Below are 19,687 nucleotides of genomic sequence, written 5' to 3'. Positions count from 1 at the left end.
AGTGACTTTCAATGATCAAGTTTGAGGCAGTGCATGAGCCAGTTCACACTGGTGGTACATTCTCATTACTTAGCATTTCAGGCAGATACCAATCTTAGTTTGTATGACAGCTCAGATGCTGGCTTTACCTTTCAGTTGGGATGATCTGGTTCAGCCTGAACAGCAGTAACCCTGGAAGCTACTGCTGAAAAAGCAGTTTCTTAGTATCCCAGCACATTATTCTTTCCTGCAGCACATACACTCTCCAAGACCACTTTGTAGCCCTACACCTCCATCGGTATGTAACACCAGTCATACTTTCCACCATGCAAATGGCTATTTTCTTTCAAATTAAAAGAAAGAAACCCCCGTTTCCCCCCCAGACAAAACCAAACCCACAGTTTCGTTAACAGTACCTTTATTAGTCCTGGGAAATACTGCAATTCTACCCATCTGCTACATACACATACACTTACTCCTACAATCTGCAGTCCACAACTGATGGTTGAAGTGATACTCCAATACCCACAGGCAGTTTTAAACCCCTTAAGATATGCATGCTTTAACTACGCATTATAAACTGAGTGTTAGTGGTTTAAATGAGATCAGTTTATGTCTCTCACAGTATAAATTAAGTACTTCAATCAATGTGAAGTTAAGTTTTCTACATGGAATAGCAGTGCCCGAGGATTCCTCTCACATCCACTGGCACATGAACACGTATGTAAGATAAAAATGCATCAAAACCAAGGGCAACTTTTGAAGACAGCATCTTGTGAAAGATGCAGTGCTGTCTGGAGGGTTGCAAGAAGCCAGTACATGCAAGAACACACAATATTCTGGGGATTTATCACTAATATCGTCTCAGTACATCAACACTTCTCTCATTGAGAAGGCCTGGAAAACTACATGTAACGATATAATAAAACTTCTTATGGTTTCTTGGTGAAGAATTTGTAACAACTTAGTCCTCTGCCTTTCAGAGGACTAAACCTCCCTTTTATGTAACTTGCTTTCTCCTCCCCCAGCATAAACAGATATCACCCCACATAAAGGGCAACCTCAGAGCATTTTTCTGCTGCAGGATCTACTGAAGCACATCTACTGACTGCTGCTGGCAGGCAGCAAATGACCTCCACCTGATGTTTTTTTATCCAAGAAATTAGTAGTGCTACTTTCAAAGGCAACTCTGAATGGTAACACAGCCCACTAAAACAAACAGTGGGGAACACCACACTCAAAAGCCAAGCTTTCACAGTTGTGTTTTGTTATCCTTCCATTTTTCACTGCATACCCACTGCTGCACTGCCTTCTTCTGGTCACTGTAACTGAAAAAGGAAATGCAAGTTAGTACACTCTCAGAAACCAGGAGACAAAACAGTTAAATGATCTTCCTGATGATTGTCTTTATACACACAATGCGTGCATTTGGATGGTATTCAACCTGTGCCAAGAGTATGACAATGTATCAGTAGCTAACTACAACGATCAAATTGGTCTGAGCACTGCTTGTATTAATGCACACTTCTTGTACAGCATTGTCTCCAGAGCATGTACTAAGTAAAGCCCCTGTAATATCTGTGTGTATTTCCCCTACAAACTGCCTGCCACAAAATCCCACTAGCTCTTGACCATCTCAGCGTGCTACTCAGGAGTCCTGTAATGAACTGACATGCACACTGGTATCAACCTGTAAGTACCCATGTGCTATAAACCTGTAATCAAGAGAAGCTGAACAGCTTGCTGAATCTGTAGAATTACATGCTTACATTTTACAAAGTCAGTATTACCTTCCTGCCATGAGTTAAGCTCTATTTATTGCCCCCTAAACTAACTCTGGCACCATGCCTGTTATAAATTTGGAACTATTTCTAAGGTGCAGAGTAGGCTGGAAAAGTGTGCTTTGGTGTTCATTTCTTTATTAATTACAACATGGCCACTACCACCAGGAACTGAGAAAACGGATCCAGTGGACTGAGAAAAAAAGGCTCCCTTTTCCAAAAGAGAGCAGCTTTGTCACTTGCCAACAGTAACCAACTTTAACCCACCCGGGTAATACAGAGAACTGAAGCACACACATACAAATAAAAGCTGACAACCTTCTAACACAACCTAGATGATGATTTGGCATACACTTTGAAAGTCACCTAGGATATATTCCATCCCTTCCTTAAAGGATTCCTGATTTGGATCAGCCTCAAACCATACATTCAATAATTGACTCCTGCTATTTTTTTGTGCAGGCTGGTGTGGGAGCAGAGGAGAAGAGCTTCCTATAACAGAAGTACTCCTGACGCTTCTGTATTTGATCTGAAATACAATCTAGCATGCTGAAGTAAAGCATCTCTTTCTTCTTTATCAAGGTAACAGCAGCAATTTATCAGGAGTATGTCAGAATAGACCATTAATGAAGGCACTGCACAGCAACTTAGTTGCTGAGACCCTAAAAACAGTAAGCTGTAAGCCAACTGAGGCTGCAGACATTGCACTGTCTGCACCAGAAGCATCCTTCATACAAGATGGCAATACCCTGCAAACAGTGACCACATGTCAGATGCAGAACAGCCTCAACTACAGCTTTTTTTCACTTCTAAGTTGGTTCTCAAAAGCAGTATTTGAAACCAACAGAAAGTACATTCCTCCACTTACAGAGTACTTCGAAAACTTGATTACAAATGACATTAAAAGTGCAAGTTTCCTCTGGGAAAGGGATTTGTCCTTATGCATCACTTTATACTAAATTTTAACAGATTTGTCCCACATTTAAAGTTATTTCCTTTTTTAATAACATTTAGTAGAAAAGCTGTACAAAAAGCTGTATTAGCATCACAGACACGACCACTTGCTTTTTTTCCGGGTGAGTAATCAAAGAAAGAGTAATCCTTCCACATTAATCTGAAGATAGTAGCACCTACACCTGCTTGCAAAGTAGTTTTAATAGGGTAGGCTTCAGAGGCATGAAACACAGCTGAACTGCAAAGCTTTAAACCATTCTGGAGATGGCTGGAGCTCTGCAATTTAATCCTAGGAGCTCTGCAGAGATTAATTCCTAATCAAAGATTATGCTCAGTATAATCATTAAATCACATGTTTTACAAGACTGATTAAATGCCAGTACTCACATTTATTACACCAATTTGTATTTTTATGGTCTGGTCTTATAAAGATCCCTAGGACTTAACTACTCTCTGCAGAATGACTGAAAGTGTTACAATTTGTAATCTTAATTTATGTTCAACTGCACCCAAATGGGGATGAGTTTCTGCAGACAGGAAGCCTCTGTCAGTCCTAACTTGGCTTAAAAAGCCTACTTAAACCTCCTCCTCCAAAATTCAAACAGGAAATGGAAATTATTACTAGTCCATGTAGGATCATGGAATGGCTTGGGTTGAAAAAGACCTTAAGATCATCCAGTTCCAACCACCCTGCCATGGGCAGGGACACCTCACACTAAACCATGGCACCCAAGGCTCCATCCAACCCAGCCTTGAACATTACCAGGGATTGAGAACTTACCACTTCTCTGGGCACCCTGTGCCAGCACCTCAGCAGCCTCACAGTAAAGAACTTTCTTTTATCTAACCTGAACTTCCCCTGTTTCAGTTTGAACCCATCACCCCTTGTCCTATCACTACAGCCCCTGATGATGATGAAGAGTCCCTCTCCAGCATCCTTGCAGCCCCCTTCAGATACTGGAAGCTGCTCTGAGGTCTCCATGCAGCTTCTCTTCCCCAGGCCTTCTCAGCCTGACCATTTCTAAGCACAGAACCACAAGAAATCCCCCTTCCAGCTACTACCCCGGAGTAATCTTTACCTTATATTTTGGTACAGGCACCATCATCTCTGCCATCAGCACAGATGAACCAGCGTTACCTCAGTGGTTATCTTCTAGAAGCTATCACCCTGCAATCAAGAGAGGATACAACAAACTAAGAGAAGTACATTTTACAGCATGAGTCAACCTATAGTGCTCCCCCCCCACCATTTCAAAACAGTCACAAGCTTGGGTTTGCACATTAGTCTGTTGCAAGTTTTACTACTTCTCTTCTAAGTGGTGGAGGATTCACTGGCTTGGAATGGACTGGAATGGCATAGTGACAGGTTGCATGGCTTATGGATTCTCATTCCTTGTCAATGATGCACTGCCATGTTAAATCCATAAGTTGAACGACAAAAATTTACTGAGGTCTAAACAGTAGTACAAAGCTTTTGGGTGTGTGGTTTTAGTTGGAGGTCTTCATGTCTACTATATTCAAGAGCATCTTTTGAACTTCATGGCTTTACCTGAGTCAGAGCAACTTGCCACAGGTTCTGCCACATGTACTAGTTATCCCTAAAACGCAGTGTCAAAGTACAGAGATTCAGGCATCCAACTAAAGTTTGCAATGGCTCACTTCAAACTCTGCTATTTGGCAAGCTAAACCAATTCCGGATTTCACAAAGCTTTAATTTTGTTATAATACAGTATATGCAGCCTCTTTAAGCATCTTCACTGTAAGATACTGGGCACAAAATACCCCCTCCCAACCCTACCTGACAATATTCTGTCTACAATGAGCTGCGTTACAGCTTTAGTTTCAAAACTGGTGCCATTAAATGCTTTTATCCAAGAAGGAATGTTGAATTTGGAGAACTTTTAATATATTGAAGTATTTCTTTTCCATTTTTTTTTTTTAAATCTAGACAGCATTTCCATTGCCATGACGTGCAGCTTGGCTTTACTGTACTAGAGGAAGATAACTTGGTTCAATTTTGACTTAGACTGGAAAAACTAGTTTGCTTTGCTTACCATCTTTGCTGTTTCACAGGCATTTGATGCTTTAAATCAGCTGTGGAATGCTGAAAGATTCACTTGTTTTTAGGAAGCCATAAGCCTTTGAGAAGTTGGAGAGAAAGACTTCTGTGCTTATCTTATTTTCTCCTTTGGAATCAAAGATGTTCCTTTAAAAGTGAAACACTACAGAGTTGCAAAAATTGGAAACAGTATGAGCAAGCATCGTTTTGTAGCTTCTTTGATGGAACTGGTCAAGGGGTTTTATTGTTACAGTATTCTGGAGCTGACTTACATGTACATGAGATTCATTTGGAAGGGAGATCCTTTCAAACTCCCCATGAAACAGTAGGAAGGCAGAAAATAGCATTATCCACTTGCTTTTTCAGGTTAAGTGAATGATATCCTCTATTTTTCTCTTTACACAAGGATCTGAAGGTATTTTGTACTGAGAACACTGTGACTTCAAATTCTAGGCACAACTGAACTCTGTGTGGAACAGCCCCACCACCCTCCAACACAAGCAATACTTTGTTTAAGAATGAGATGCTGAACATGTAGAACAATCCATCTCCATGTTAGATGGCTGGATGTTGTGTGGAAGCTCTTATGAACTGCTTGTTCCATTCATGAGGAAAATCAGATGGGAAGTGTGGCATTTCAGGGAAACTTTACTTGGAAAATTACAACACTAGTACACAGCTCAAGTTTTATACATTTAACATCTGCTTTTTGAAAGAAATGTTAACAATTTTGAAATGAAATTAAACACTGGTTTAACTTTTCCTCACAAAAGCATAAGTCATGGAGGGGAAAACTTAACAGGCAACAATAAAAAAAGGTAAAAACAACTTTTCCTTTTAGTAGTCCTCTGGTAGTAAAGATAGAACAACTTCCACTTTGCTTTTTTTGTTTGCGAAGTAATTTGTCTTGGTCCAAAAGTTTAAAGAGTATTTTTAGTATCTGCTCCTGCCTCCACCTCTATCGGATCTGCTTCCACCACGGCCACCACCTCTGGGTGCTCCGCGGCTTGAACTACTGTAAGAATCACGAGGAGGTGGATAGCCCCTTTCCATGGATGGGGGAAGACCCCTGTCTTGTCTTCCAACACGATCACGGCCACTTGAGTAGACATCACTTCTGCTGCTTGAGTAACTTTCTCGGCTTCCATATCCATCTCGTGTGCTGCCGTAATCGTCATAGCGACTGCTTCCACCATAAGATGGCGGGGGCCCTCGTGCAGGTGGAGCACTACGTGAGTTACCTGCAGGGTCAATGGTCAGGTAATATGGCAACACCATAAGTTATATAGAACAATTTCAATCTGAATTTACAGAATTGCTGTATTTAAATGGTTACTGCTACTCTTTTGTATGTATTGAGATGTTCTTAATATTATCTGCCACATTAATGGTATTTAAAGTGGGGATTGCATAGCAGGCAGTGAGTGGATTTGAAGACGGTGTTTATTCAGGCAGGCTCTTTACTGGGTATTCCAGAACAGCTTGTTATTTTAGAGAAGAAACTCAGCCACATTTTCCAGAGATAGTTGCAATTCTGAACTGTAGATTTTGCTTCTTTAGTTTACAGCTTATTTAATATGATGGTAACCAACAACTGCACTTTCACTGTAGGGGGGAAAAAAAGCGTGCCACTTCCCCGTAAAACACAAGCAACCTAGTAAAAATCAAGTTTTATGACACCTGTACAGCTTAATACATGATCCTCAAAATGGGATTCTTACCATAACTATCATATGAATCTCTGTAGGAGCCTCCACTTGGATGATCCGAGTAGTCTCTGTCACGCCCACCACCGTATCCATCACGATCACTATAGGAGGAAAGACTACTAAGACTTAGTATAAGTCAGCGAGATCATGGCAAGAATAAAATGACAAGAAGAAAAATCCAACAGTAGGTACCTATAACCCCTAGAGGGGTATTCATCTCGTGAACTGGAGTGACCATAATCACGGTACGCGTAGTCCCGAGGAGGTGGCGCATAGTCCCGCGTATCCCTGGAGCTGGGATAATCTCTGCTTGAGTAACTACAAAGAACAAGAAGTGAGATGTCAGTCAGATGTCACACCTTAAAAGATCAAAATCCTTCTCTGAATAAAAAAGCCAAACTATAAATTAGTAAAGGGAATTTACCCATCTTTAGTGCTGTAGCCGTCATCTCTTGGAGACATGTAGACATCCCTTCGTGATGGCATCGGTTCTCTGCGTGGAGGACCACCGTAACTGTCTCTTCCGCGTGACACAGGAGCTTAAGAGGAAGAGTCCAAGTTCTTAATTATCATTTAGCCACACGAAAGACTCCTCAAGGCAAGCATTAGCAGATAATATCCTTGTTTATAGGGATTTAAAAGTATCTCTGTAGCCTACATTTATAATGCTTTACACTTCTGCTTGTACAGTTTTACAGCAGCACTAGAACAAATATATCATATCACACCAAATTATCCCAACCAGCTACAAAATGATAATGGTATGAAGAGAACTGGTAGATTAGGCAAACAATACATTATCCCACAACACATTTAAGTTACAATTGACGATTCGCATCAGTTCCTGAACTAAAACTAAGCTGCTACAGCTGATTAGGTAAACAAAAGTAACTCAGGAGATTCTTACCTCTTCCTCCCATACTACTGCTACGCACTGGTCCTGAAGGTGCAGATCTTTTAGGTGGAGGGCCTCCACTTCGTGGAGGTGGACCTCTCTTCATGGGAAGTGGCCCTCGAGAAGATCCTAGAAGCCATGAACCAACTTGTTATTTCTGTGATACCCACCCATATGCCCTAAAGTCTGAACTACAATAACCTAGGCGCTATTATTACCACTATGTGATCAACAGTAAACCTGTAAAACTAGACTTCAAAGCTTTCTCTTGTATGTTGGCCACTACTCGATGCTACTGGCAGAAATGAGAGCCCATCAAGCTAACTGTCCAAAGCCTAAACTGCTCTCAAGAACTGTCTTTTAGAACTTATGCAAAAGCCACAGGGTATGACCCAAGTGAGAAAGACAAGCTGTTGACTGATTACAGGTATCAGCTAAGTACTCAACAAGCTACTATTCTCAGAAGACAAGAGCCACCTGGGAAGATGTACTAGAGAAGATCCTACAGAGAGGAAACAGAGACACTACAGAGTCTGCAGAACCTACTACAGACTCTCCAAGACAGGAGGTTTTCACTATTTCCAGGGTTTTTTTTTTTTGCATTACAGCTTTTACTGTTATACCTCAGGTGCTGCTTGCTTTTAAGTGACAGTTCTGTTTTGATACTGAAAGTCTCTCCATCAATTGCTGTATTTTTGATACTGAAAAGTCTCTGAATAAATAGTTGTATCTTAAGTTACAGAATATCCAGTATCAAGTAATACATTATCCTTTCACTTCAGAAAGCTTCAACTCAACACACTGTTTTATAACAAAGCAGCCTTAGCTTCCTTAGCTCCCACTATGACCTGGAAGGATCACTTCTAGAACTTGTTTAGACCTCTTGCTAGTAAGAACGAAAGGCAGTTCCCTTTCCCTGGTGGAAGAGAATCACTTTTTCAACTTGAATATCAGAAAGCTTCCTTTCTCACGTGCAGGGCAGGAGTTTTGCTTTTCTTTCATAGCCAAAAAGCCAAGTGGAGTGTTAGTTGTAGAAGGGAATCTTCAGATTTGAATGCCTTTTCTTAAGGTGTACTTGCCTAATCAAAAACGTGACTAAACTGCTGAGATCACATTTCATCAGTTTATTAAAGAACAAGGAGTGCACTATTCGGCTGTTTGACTTTTTTTTTTCCAGTAGGATTACTGTCATCTTCCAATGGGATTGTCTTGTATGTTGTCCAAGTATATAATGAGAGAGGTCAATACATACCCAAGTGACTCCCTCTTGAAGGTGGTCCTCTCGCGCCACTGCCGCCTCTTCCACCTCTAAGGCCCCTGGGAGGACCTCTGCTTCGTGGAGGGGGGGGTGGCCCACGCCTCCCACCACTTTCAAAGGATGGCTTGGTTGCTTGTTCCACTTTAATTGCTTTCCCATCTAATGACTAAAGAAGAAGCTGCTTTACTCAGTGCTCAGTCACGTTTGTATGTTTTAAATTAAGCCCCTCTTGCTTCATTATTACAGGGCTTCCACTTTATAAAGTTAGAGCAACTCTAGAACTGATTTGAGTCGTCAGCATTAGTCGCCATGTACTCAGCAGCATGTTGGGCCTAATTTCTACAGTACTTCATTCTTGTGGTACTGATGGAAAAAAAAAAACCTTATACAGAGCAGCATCAGAAAGGACTTTCAGTGAACACAAGTATCCAATGATTACGGCAGCCCCATGTCACTTATTCTGCAAATGAAACACCATTTATGATCTCCAATTTACTTTCAATTGCCATGGACTTTTGTACCAAACTAGGACTGCACCAGTAGTTACAGGATTAAGCTGAAGGTATCTTAGCTTCAGTTGGGGTTTCTGGCAATGGGGAGGCCGTTTAGTACATTGTCTTGATGTTCTGACAGAACGGTGATCATTGAAGTACTTAGAAGTAATTTCAGCATCTACAAAGCAGAGCAAGTATGAGAATTCACCCCACTTCCCTACTGTTTCAGGGCTGGGTTTTTAAAAGAGGTGACTGTTACATTTACTCTATTGCTTTTGCAGAGTGGAGACGCTTTGTGGTGGGTTTTTGGAGTTTGAAAGTGGAAGGTTTTTCTGGAATATAGACCTGCAGTAACAGGAACTTTGTAGCCAACTACTGTACCTCAAACATGGGCAGGTGCTAAAGACACAGTGAGTAACAGCTTCATTCATCAAATCTCTGTATAATCTTTGTACATCAAACACTTGATAATTACAGCAGAGCCGCTATCACAAGCTCTGCTGCAGTTCAGTTACTGCACACATTTATCCTGGCAAACACAGTTTGTCTTTTTTAGCAGTCAAATATTTACCTCTGCTGTGGCAACTAATGAATTAATACAGGCAGGAAGTGTTGCATATGGCACTTCTTAGCTGCAATAAATGAACAAGAATATGACTGCTAGCGATGCATTACTCTGAGCTGCTGACAGGATTTTACTGAGGTACTGAGTCTTTTTTGTTCTTCACTGAAATCTAGGCCTCTCTGAACTCATCCACTTCAGTAGCTCAGGTACTCCTCCGCAATACCTAGTTGTAGCTACTGTTTGGAAAACCTGTGTGTATATTCACAGGTCCAATGTGAGGAAAAGAAATTGAACAATACTAGCAACACCAGATTTGGCTTGGCTTTGACTTCATAAATGTGTTTTACTTATGGAAGGCTCCTCCAAAAGCCTTCTGGCATGACAAGCTCACCCATTCCAGGAGCAAGCATTAGTACCTCTCATCACTGAACTTAGCAGTTTGCATCGTTATTTTGCCATCATCATTCATCTGTCTCGGTCATCCTTCTCAAAACAGGAACAGTGGGCTTGAAGCCTTAAGCTTTGCCATCATGGCCACTGCTATCCTGTTTCCTGATAGCTTCTTGCCAGCTTGTTTGAAGCTTGGAGACCAAACACCATCCCCTTCTGCTAACATGGGTTCTGAGAACCTGGATGCTCACTCCAAGTTCTTTAGTTTTTTTATGTAGGAGGTACTGTTTTCCTTTTTCCTCCTACTTCCTTCCGCCTTGCACTCATGCATCTTACCTAGGCAAGAGGGTTTTGTTTTGAAGCTGCTTCATGCAAGCAGTCTTAAAAGGTTATGCCTAAGGTCCAAAAAGACCTTGCATTAGGTCCAAGAGATTATTTTTCCTCTTTTGTTAACCAGAAGATATTAGTCAGTTTGTCCTGTTTTAAAGCAGAAGGGACAACTTCATTTTATAGGTTCTTAGATCAAAGAAGTAAGCTCTCATCCCACTGACAGGTAAAACTGACACAAGCCATCTCAAAGAATTTTTCAATGAGCCCAAAGCACCAGTTTTCAACATGAACACTCATTAACTGGCATTTATAACCTTGAATCAGAGTGTTGCAGTACCATTTTTACTATGATATGGGCACCATAAAGTGGAGTCACCCTGGTGCTAAAAAGCAGCTCAGTAATTGAAGATAAAGAGTCATTTAAGGATAGTAATAGATTGGCAATCATAAAACCTCTATGTGGAATGAACAATCATCTATACGGCTTTGTAAGATGAGGCACGTAACCAAAACCAATTAGAGAACTGTCCTGCAAACTGTTCCATGTTCCAATGGGAAAGATGAATGAAATCTGGAAAGTTTCAGGAGTAGGTCAGAAATCAGGTATTCCAAAGAGACTGCTAGAGAAACTTGCATGAAACACAGGGGGCTCCTCTCAAATGGTTCATTGTACTGTTGATGCTGCAGTGACTCCACCATTGCTGCACATTCCTTGATGGCAGATCAAATGGGCTTCCTTCCACCAAATATACTCAAGAACTGAAGATCATTTCTTACAAGGCTGAGCTTCTACGTATTTTATTGCTTTTTCACCAGAAGAACTGGAAGCACTTTCTTGTTGGTTAGAGGAAGACAACCTTCTGCACTGCTGAGTACAGTTTAGACAGCTGTTTGGATTGTAGGATTTGCTTCCAACCCCTTAACACAGTCCAGCTGGCTTGGCAGGTCTATGCTGGAATTGCATCTCTGGCTTGTCCTGGATGTTTCCTCTAAGGTCATATCCTCTCTTGCATTATTCATTTTGCCCTCAGGACTGAAAAAACAAAATGATCAGGAGAACAGGCTACTGCACTAATTGACCACTAGAGACTTGCAGTGTCCACACTTGTGTCCAGGTACGTATGTGCATTTCATGACATCAGGATGTTGGCTTGACTACAGTGAAGTAAGGCGGTCCTTAAAAAAGGCTGGTAATTTGCTATGGTAAAGTACTCTTGGCATTTCATCTGTGCTGCTCAGACATGCTAACATTGATCCAATCCTGCACAGAAAGTAATTGAAGTGAGAAATCTCCACCCCCACTCCAAAATGGTTATCTCCTGACCTCTTTCTGCAGGACTGAAGTTAATCTTCAAGTAAGCTTAGACGAGTCTGTGCTTGTACCATTTTAGACTAAAACATTATTAATTCCCTTCCTTCCCCACCCCTACCCCAAAGGGGCAAAACACTGGATGTTTTGCATGAATACATGCAAAGAAAAAAAAAATCTAAAGCAAATTCACTCCTGCAGAATCTAAGTCAACCTCTTCTACTAGCCTTCACTTGGAATTCCTTTGGAATGACAAAGTGGGTAACACAAGTGATGCAGAACTCTTCCCCCTGGCTGAACAGGCCAACTATCTCTTTATAGACTGCTTGAGCTATTGCCAGCACAGTGCTGCTTGTCTTTCTTCTGCGTGAGCACTCCAATCCAGCATTTGGAAATGAACAGGGAAACTCCCAAGTTGTGATTTATTACAGTGCTGTCTTCCTACAGCATGCCTTAACCATCACTCCTCCTCACATCTAGGATGCAGTCTTTGTGAGGTACAAGCAGAATTTACAGTACAGAAGGCTTTCTGAAGATGAAGACGAAAGACTACTTCATGAACATCTTCCACACCCTTCATATGCAACCAAGCAAGGTATGTTAAAGACATCATTCTAGGCCAAATCCCAAGTGAAGATTCTTTTCATACACTATTTGCTGTTCAGATTCCAAAGCTGAGAAGGTACTTTTAGATTTGTAGTGCTGAAGGCAGAAACTATGAGAACAATGCTCCACAAGGCAGTACTCTTCCAGATTTCTTGACAATGATGCAGATGGGTGTATTCCAGACTATGGAGACATTACCTCAGCCACATTCAATCTGATTTAGCTATTTCACTAAGTATTACTTTCCTAAATGTTTCCAATGTGACCAAACACATGCCACAACGTTTAAGATTTAGAAGAGTTGGTGATTACTTTCAGAGGGATTTTCATGCGAACTTTGCACTCCACAAACACTTCAGATTGGCAACTGAAGTCCTTTCAGTCTGACAACTGCTGGTGCTTGAAGTTCAGTGAGGAAATCTGTGTTTGAGAACCTGCAGTTAGGTCTTCAGAACTGTAGCAAACTACACAATGGAGATGTAAATTCAATAGAAGAAGCACCTTTAAGGATGTTTAGGCTGGTACAGAAAGGACATTACTAACTTGCCACTCTCTGCCTTGACAATGCAACTAATTTGTTTAAGAAAGAAGTAAGTCTCCACAGGAAGTAACACTATTGTCCCGAGGTTGCCCTGAAGCACCCAGAAACTAAGCCTACAGAGCAGAAAGCTGCTGTAACACAAAACAAGGTAGGTTTTACTATTTGTGTTCACTGTGAACACTACAGCAAGCTTGTTTACTTCCAAAGTACAAATTTTCACCACGCTTTACTTACTGACTGCAATGACTGACACTCTTCTTTCATTTCAAAGTCTTATACCAAGACAAATAGCTATCAAAATTCCAAATGTTCATTAACCAGAACAGAGATTTCTTCATCTTATATAAATGGCATCTCAGAGACACTGCTTAAATACCAGTGTAGCATGACCTTAACACATCTGTCCAGATTATGCATGAAAGACCAGAGCCAGAAATTCAAGGTAACAAAGACAGCTTTCACTGTCTAGAGAGCACCTCTATGAAGATAAACAGCTGCTGACCAGTTGCAAACTTACATCTAGCTTCTCAAACACATCAGAACAGACATAGATCGCAACAGCCTACAATCCTTTGACAAACTACCCATCTATCTATCAGATTTTTTTTGCTCCAGGTTTCTCTTTAAAGACATCACAGATGCATTATTTATTTGCTTTTAAAGTCACACCATTGCACTGCAGGATGTAAACAAGCAAATGCAACTGCTAGTTCACTCCAAAGATATTTTACATTAACTGGCAAGATGCTCCTCAAACATCTTAAGTAAATTTAGGATGCAACTCACAAATGTAGGAGTCACCTACACATTACCAGATAGCACATAAAGCAAGCGCAGCAGGGAAGTAATGTTAAACCCACGTTAAGGGAACCATTAATGCTTTTCAAGTCAGTCACTTCCCTACAGTGTAATTTATACAATCCTGCATTCAAATATGATAAAAGCATTGTAAGAAGCACGCAAGAATGAAGAGCTGGCTACTAAAAAGCCCTCCAAATAAACAAAAAAAGGAAGTAGTATTGACAGCCAGACTTCACTTTCTAGTTTTTAGGTCTATAATTGGGAGAAAGTGATTCTGGCTTCATGGAGACAGAAGCATTTGACCAAGTTATGATTTGCCTCCAGAATCTCCTAACCCATTGTCTTTCCAATTTTTATTACTAGCTAATTTACCCCACGGATCAATACTGCTGGTCAATAGCAACAGCAACATGTAACTGGTCTCAATTCCTACCTTCCCATTCATGTCTCTGGCAGCATCTTTTGCATCTGCTGGACTCTCAAATGTGACAAAGGCGAATCCTCTGGACTTGTTGGTTTCACGATCTTTCATCAAAAGGACTGCAAAAAGAAAGCCAGGTTACCCTTCCCTGTAATCAGGCAGCAATATCTAGCCTTTATTTAACCTTTTAAGCTCAGAACTTCTTAGAGGACATAAAAGCGCTATCATTTCCAGATGATCAACGCCAAAAGAGTCATCACAGCTATTTTGTTGCTTTTTATTATTTAGTATCTTAAAACAGAAAGGGTTTTCCTTGTACCTTCCACGATGCGTCCATATTTGCAGAATACAGCCTCAAGGGCTTTTTCATTTGTCTCTGTGTTCAGGCCCCCAATGAAAAGCTTCCCAGGACGGTCTGCTTCAACCATTTTGATTCTGAAAGTGACCTATTAAGAGCATAAGGTCGTCATTAACAAAACATTAGACTGCAAGAGAAACTTCCAATACCACCCATACAATATCAATGACTCCTCAAAAATAACAAGCACATTTTCTTGAGCAAGATGTCAGGAGTGATAAAGAACAGAACAAATGTATAGTTTTAAGACTGAAGCAACAACGGGCAGTATTAACTTCATTTATTTAGTCACATATCGTCTACTTCAAACAGTAAAAATAGTTTAAAAAGTGGGACAAGGCACTGATAACTCTTCAGATCAAGCAGCATCAGTGAATATGGTAAGTTTTCAGGGTTACTGCCTTGTTACCCTCAACCCAAGCACTCCCTCTAAATCCTGTCACAGATGTTTAAATACATGTATTTAATACGTCAAAGCAATACCAAAATGTTAGCTTTCAAGTCAGTTTCCGCCAACAGTCCAAATTTAAATTCATTCTTTAAGCCATTTCAAGCACATCGAGACAATGCCGAAGTCCTGGCCTACACAACGTGTCAGCCTGAACGAATACCAGACCATCACTGCAGCTGTACACAGTAAGGCCACCACTAAGGCAAGGCGAGGAAGGCAAAACCACAAAGAGTAGCCCGACAAAGGAGAAGCGCGGAGTGCCTGGCAAAGCGCCTGCGTTCAAACGTTACTCGCACCCCTCCGGCCCCGTGGCGGGAGGCCCGCAGCAGGGTTCAGAGAGGGCCGGCGCCGCTCCCCCCGACGAGCAGCGGGGACAAAGAAGCCCCCCGGGAAGCACGAGGCCGGCGGGGCCGCCCAGCCCATGAGGCCGCGGCGTGCGCGGCGGCCCCTCTCCGTGTCCAAGGGCAGACGAGCGGCGGGCCGGGAAGCGGGTGGAGGGGAAGAGGGGGGCAGCAGACCCTCCGCGGGCTCCAGGCACTGACACAAAATGGCGGCCACCTTTGGCAAGGACTTCTCCCTCCCGGCGCCCGGAGACCGCCGCGGCACTAACGCGACCGCGCAGCTCAGCCCCGTTTGGAGCTATTGGGCCGGCCTCCCTCCGTCCTCCTCGGGAACGTGGTGGACCACGCGGCGGGACCCCGGCCATATCCCCCCACACCTAAAATGGCGGCCACTGCGCCTCACGCGGTTAGGACCCCCCTTCTCCCCACCACACTCACCATGCTCCCCCCACCCTCCCCAGGCCCGGGAGGGCATGGAGGCCCGCCTGGCCCCGCCGCGCCTCACCCCGCGCCCGCAGCGGCGGAACACAGCTCCCTCACCCACAGGCCGCGCCTTTCCCCTCGCCACCGCCTTCCCGAGGGGCAGGGCCCCTTGTACCCCTCCGCGAGCCGCGGGGCCCGCTCCGCTCGGCCGGCAGCGCTCACCTCCGCTCACACCGAGCCGCAACTGCGCAATGAGGGCGAACAAAGGCGCTGCAGGGCTTTATACTGCTGACGTCAGAGGCCGGCCGGGGACCCGGATGCATGCGGCGGGGAGCTCGGGCTGGGGGAGGCCGCGGGCACCGGGGGCTGGCCCGGGAGCGGGGCTCGGTCCTCCCGCAGCTATGGCCAACGGCCCGCCGGAGGGCTCCGAGGCTCCGGCCCTGCAGGGAGATGGGGCGGGGGGTGCCCTGCTGCGGAGCTCCGCGACCCGCTTGAGCGGGAGAGCTCCCTCAGAAAGGGGCAGCTTAGCTTTGGAGAAGTTTAATTAGTTAAATTAACGTGTGTGTATGTCAGTGCCCCTTCCTTGGAGACTGACAGTGAAGTGAAACGAGGTTGAAAATGAAACATGCTCTTAACGTTTTCCATTGCTTCAACTTAACTCCCATTTTCTAATTACACCTGAAGGTTAATTGTGGCTGTTTTCTTTTGCTGGCTGAACCTGGTAGCTGAGAAGTGAGGAGGAAGCCTGTGCATCCAAAATCTGGCTGTTTTCACTGTTTGAATGTGTAGATTATCTAAACTGGTGTTACTTGTGAAAGCACCCAGTCTAATCCCCACTCAGTCTTCTAATGTCAAACCAAGAATAGGGTTTTCTGTAACGTTGGTAGAAACCTAAAAGGAGGATGCCTGGTCATGGATTTGGAGTGGTTTTTAGGACAGCTATTTTGCAGGTCTCCATTCATTATAAATACTCCCCAAGCACGGTGAACTTGGTCAGGATCTGCACATACCGCCCACTCCTACTCCTTGAAGAAGGGCTCTTACAGTCCCACAAGATGCAAAAACTGACGGAATTGCTGGTTCTTTGAATGTTTATCATATCCCTCCTGCCTCATCCTTGTGCAGTGAGGGAACAGTGCCAAGATGTATCAAAGGCAAATAAATTATTAAATATACCTGCTGAAATCCCACTGGGATTAACCAGAGGACTTAAAAAAGAAACTCAAGTGCATCACCTGATGCCAGGTTTGAATAACGGGATACGAGCAGCCAGTCCCTGTGGATCTGAGGTGCTGAGGGATGCCAGTCAGCTCTGAGGAGTTAGTCTCCAGAGTCTATAGATGCTACTGGTACTGCTCAGTTCCCTCAAGAGCTGCAGAGCTGAATAATGGTTGCATCCTGATAAGAGAACATCAGACTCTCCAGTTTTTCAGTCGCCTCTGTTCAGACGCTGATATTCAGCTGCTCTTTGTGTTACAGAAAGCAGAAGGCAACATTGCTTCAGACTGCCTCATAGATCTGTTGAGAATACAAAAGGAGGTGGCTCTCAAACACTTCTCTAGACCGTGCTTAAAGATGATCACTTTTCCAGCGTGGATGCTAAGAGTTACTGGATGCTGTTACTGTGCATGGGAAAAGGGAAGGATGAGCTTGGGTAATGAAGTGGGAGGGCAGTGCAGGTGATAACAATGCACTTGGGGAAGAATGGCATAGCTTGCCCAATTATCATATGAAAAAAGGTTCAAATTTGAGTTTCAATGCAGAAGAATTTCAATCTCCGAGTCTCCCTGGAATGGATAGTGAAAACTAAGGCAAACTCTTAGCCCTGCAAGAACCAGGCTAAAACTGGTCTCCCTGTGTGATGTCTCTGTGTGCTTCCGTGACCTGCAGCGGTGTATTTGCTGACCACCTCCAAAGAATTGGAAAGATAAGCAAATACAAACTACAGTCTCTTCTCCCTCTTCTGATTAAGAGTAAAATACTTCATTGGTAGCTCCAGGCTTCATTTTGTTGACAAATACGGTACATGTGGCTAAATGGGATTAGCATGAACATAATTGGGGCCAAATTCTTCTGTCCTTTGTCCTACAAGGCATCTTCCTTGGGACTCTTAACAAAACCTTAGTTCCAAGCTGGAGGAGTATTTGACTGCATTCCACTACATCGGTTAGGTACGGTCTTGCTTCAAGTGCAGAGAAAGAAGTCTTTTTCCTGGAGAATATGTAATTCTAATTCTTACCCTCCTCCTGGGGGATGAGGAGTAATGAATAATCTGATCACATAAGTCCCATTCGGGATGAATAAAGAAGGGAATGTCATTCCCTCTGGAGACATAGTTCAAAAACTAATAACTGGAACGATCAGTTTAATACTTTCCTGACAAAGAGCAATTTTCTTGGCAGCTGTCAGTTAATAGGTATTTATAGAAATGCCACATTTTTCCTCTATAAAACTCAGCTTGGAGTGGATTGAGAGCAGCACAAAATAATTGTTTCTGGCACTTTGTCAACCATTTCTAAACTGGAACTCCCCAGTGTCCTTCTCCCAAATCACCTCTTTGGCATCTAATTGTGGCCCCTTTCAGTTTATCAATACAAGGTGGATCACAGGGCTCCAGGACATAGCTGGAGCAGCCTGTAATGACAACTCAAACTAATTATTATACACCCTTTAGTCTTACTCCTTTTGCCTGGTGCTGTCTTATGGTAAGGGTAGCTCACTACTAATTGGTGAGTTGGGTAAAATTGTTGGACATGGAGGTTTTGGAGGGGTAATGCAAATACAGTGCCACAGGCTGTAAACTAGGGTGGCAACAGGGAAATCAATGGGAAATACAGATAGGAAGATGGAGATGTTGTCTACCTGCTAAAGACAGTGATGCCTTCAGTGCAGGGGGAATAGTATCTGTCAGGCTTTACGGAGCTCAGCTTCCAGCCATCACTTGTACTCACCCTGCTTCTCAGCCAGGCTTTGCAGCCATCCCAGAGCACTGCTCCTGCCATTGCCACATAAACCATTGAGGCTGGAGCTTGGCGTCACAGCTGGGGCACCCCTGTGGCTGTGTTAAAGGAAGGAGCTGCAGAACACCATGAGCTGGTGTGCCTCCACTGTTGTCAACTGCAGACATCACAACCTGCATCAAAACCTCATCAAATGTAATTCTTAAAGGTTGCAGGGTTAGAGAAAAGGTTACAATACAAAATCTTGCGTTTCCACCCCTGATTTCTGAGCTGCTAAAATCCAGTTTAAGTCTTTCTCTGCTTTGGTGGGGGGCTAAAACCTGAAAAGAGGCTCTGGTACAAGTCAATACTGAAGAGAAGGCTCCTTAAAGGGAGACCTTAGAGCAGTGCCAGTGCATGGCTGCAGGAACAGTTGTGTCAGCTGCAGGTTCTGAAGTCCATGAAGCCTGACCTTAGAGCAGCTCCAGTGCCTAAAGGGGCTCTGGGAAACCTGGAGAGGGGCTTGGGACAAGGCCCTGTAGGGACAGGCCAAGGGGAATGGCTTCAACCTGCCAGAGGGGAGACTGAGATGAGCTCTTAGGCAGAAGCTCTTCCCTGTGAGGGTGCTGAGGCGCTGGCACAGGGTGCCCAGAGAAGCTGTGGCTGCCCCATCCCTGGCAGTGTTCAAGGGCAGGTTGGACACAGGGGCTTGGAGCAAGCTGCTCTAGTGGAAGGTGTCCCTGCCCGTGGCAGGGGTTGGAGCTGGAGGAGCTTTGAGGTCGTCTTTAAGGTGCAGAGGAGAAGCTGAGCAGCCAGGCGGCTCCTGCACTCCCCTGCCTTGCAGAGCAGCACGGGCAGAGCCTCTGACATTGAACTGGGACCTTCGGCTTTTGTGGCTGGAGCCAAAACCTTCACGTCCCTGAAGGCAACCCCTGGCCCGGGTGTGGAGACAGCAACTGTGAGACTGCAGAGACAGCACACGGCAGCTTTTATTGACGAGAAATGATGCCATTTAGATCAGAAATGTTTATTCAGAGCAGCTTCCAGTGTGTGAAGGGGCCTCCGAGGGTGCCAGAGAGGGAT

The 19,687-nt window shown here is 43.7% G+C and overlaps 1 protein-coding gene and 1 non-coding gene across 3 annotated transcripts; both read right to left on the bottom strand.

Annotated features, from left to right (window-relative positions):
• Positions 1–5,161: 5,161 nt before the first annotated feature.
• On the bottom strand, positions 5,162–18,753 carry RBMX (RNA binding motif protein X-linked). 2 transcript variants are annotated; one of them, XM_057404867.1, is made up of 9 exons: positions 18,617–18,753; positions 14,412–14,538; positions 14,105–14,211; positions 8,630–8,801; positions 7,390–7,506; positions 6,907–7,021; positions 6,675–6,800; positions 6,495–6,583; positions 5,162–6,014 (listed from the first exon to the last, which is right to left on the bottom strand). In XM_057404867.1, the coding sequence occupies exons 1-9, from the start codon at positions 18,680–18,682 to the stop codon at positions 5,707–5,709; spliced, it is 1,227 nt and encodes a 408-aa protein (XP_057260850.1). In that variant the 5' UTR covers positions 18,683–18,753; the 3' UTR covers positions 5,162–5,706. The 2 variants fall into 2 exon arrangements, with proteins under 2 accessions (XP_057260850.1, XP_057260849.1); XM_057404866.1 differs by having other exon boundaries at positions 6,495–6,598; positions 18,617–18,751.
• On the bottom strand, positions 14,282–14,355 carry LOC130596916 (small nucleolar RNA SNORD61). The gene has a single exon (XR_008971639.1). It is a non-coding gene; the product is annotated as a small nucleolar RNA SNORD61 (small nucleolar RNA).
• Positions 18,754–19,687: the final 934 nt, after the last annotated feature.

This window comes from Pezoporus wallicus, unplaced genomic scaffold (genome assembly GCF_028554395.1).
Source record: "Pezoporus wallicus isolate ANWC-B61680 ecotype Strahan unplaced genomic scaffold, APGP_CSIRO_Pwel_v1 contig_6217, whole genome shotgun sequence".
NCBI classification, from domain to species: Eukaryota; Metazoa; Chordata; class Aves; order Psittaciformes; family Psittacidae; genus Pezoporus; species Pezoporus wallicus.
The sequence above is the reverse complement of the archived record's forward strand: the minus strand, read 5'-3'. Positions and strand labels throughout refer to the sequence as shown.

Bases quoted from the DNA above. Each gene is read 5' to 3' on its own strand.
- RBMX (XM_057404866.1), bottom strand. From the start codon at position 18,682: ATGGTTTATGTGGCAATGGCAGGAGCAGTGCTCTGGGATGGCTGCAAA. The intron at 6,599-6,674 runs GTACCTACTGTT...AAGTCTTAGTAG, and splicing joins TACCCCTCTAGGGGTTATAG to TCTTTCCTCCTATAGTGATC. The intron at 6,015-6,494 runs GTAAGAATCCCA...TTGACCCTGCAG, and splicing joins AGATTCATATGATAGTTATG to GTAACTCACGTAGTGCTCCA.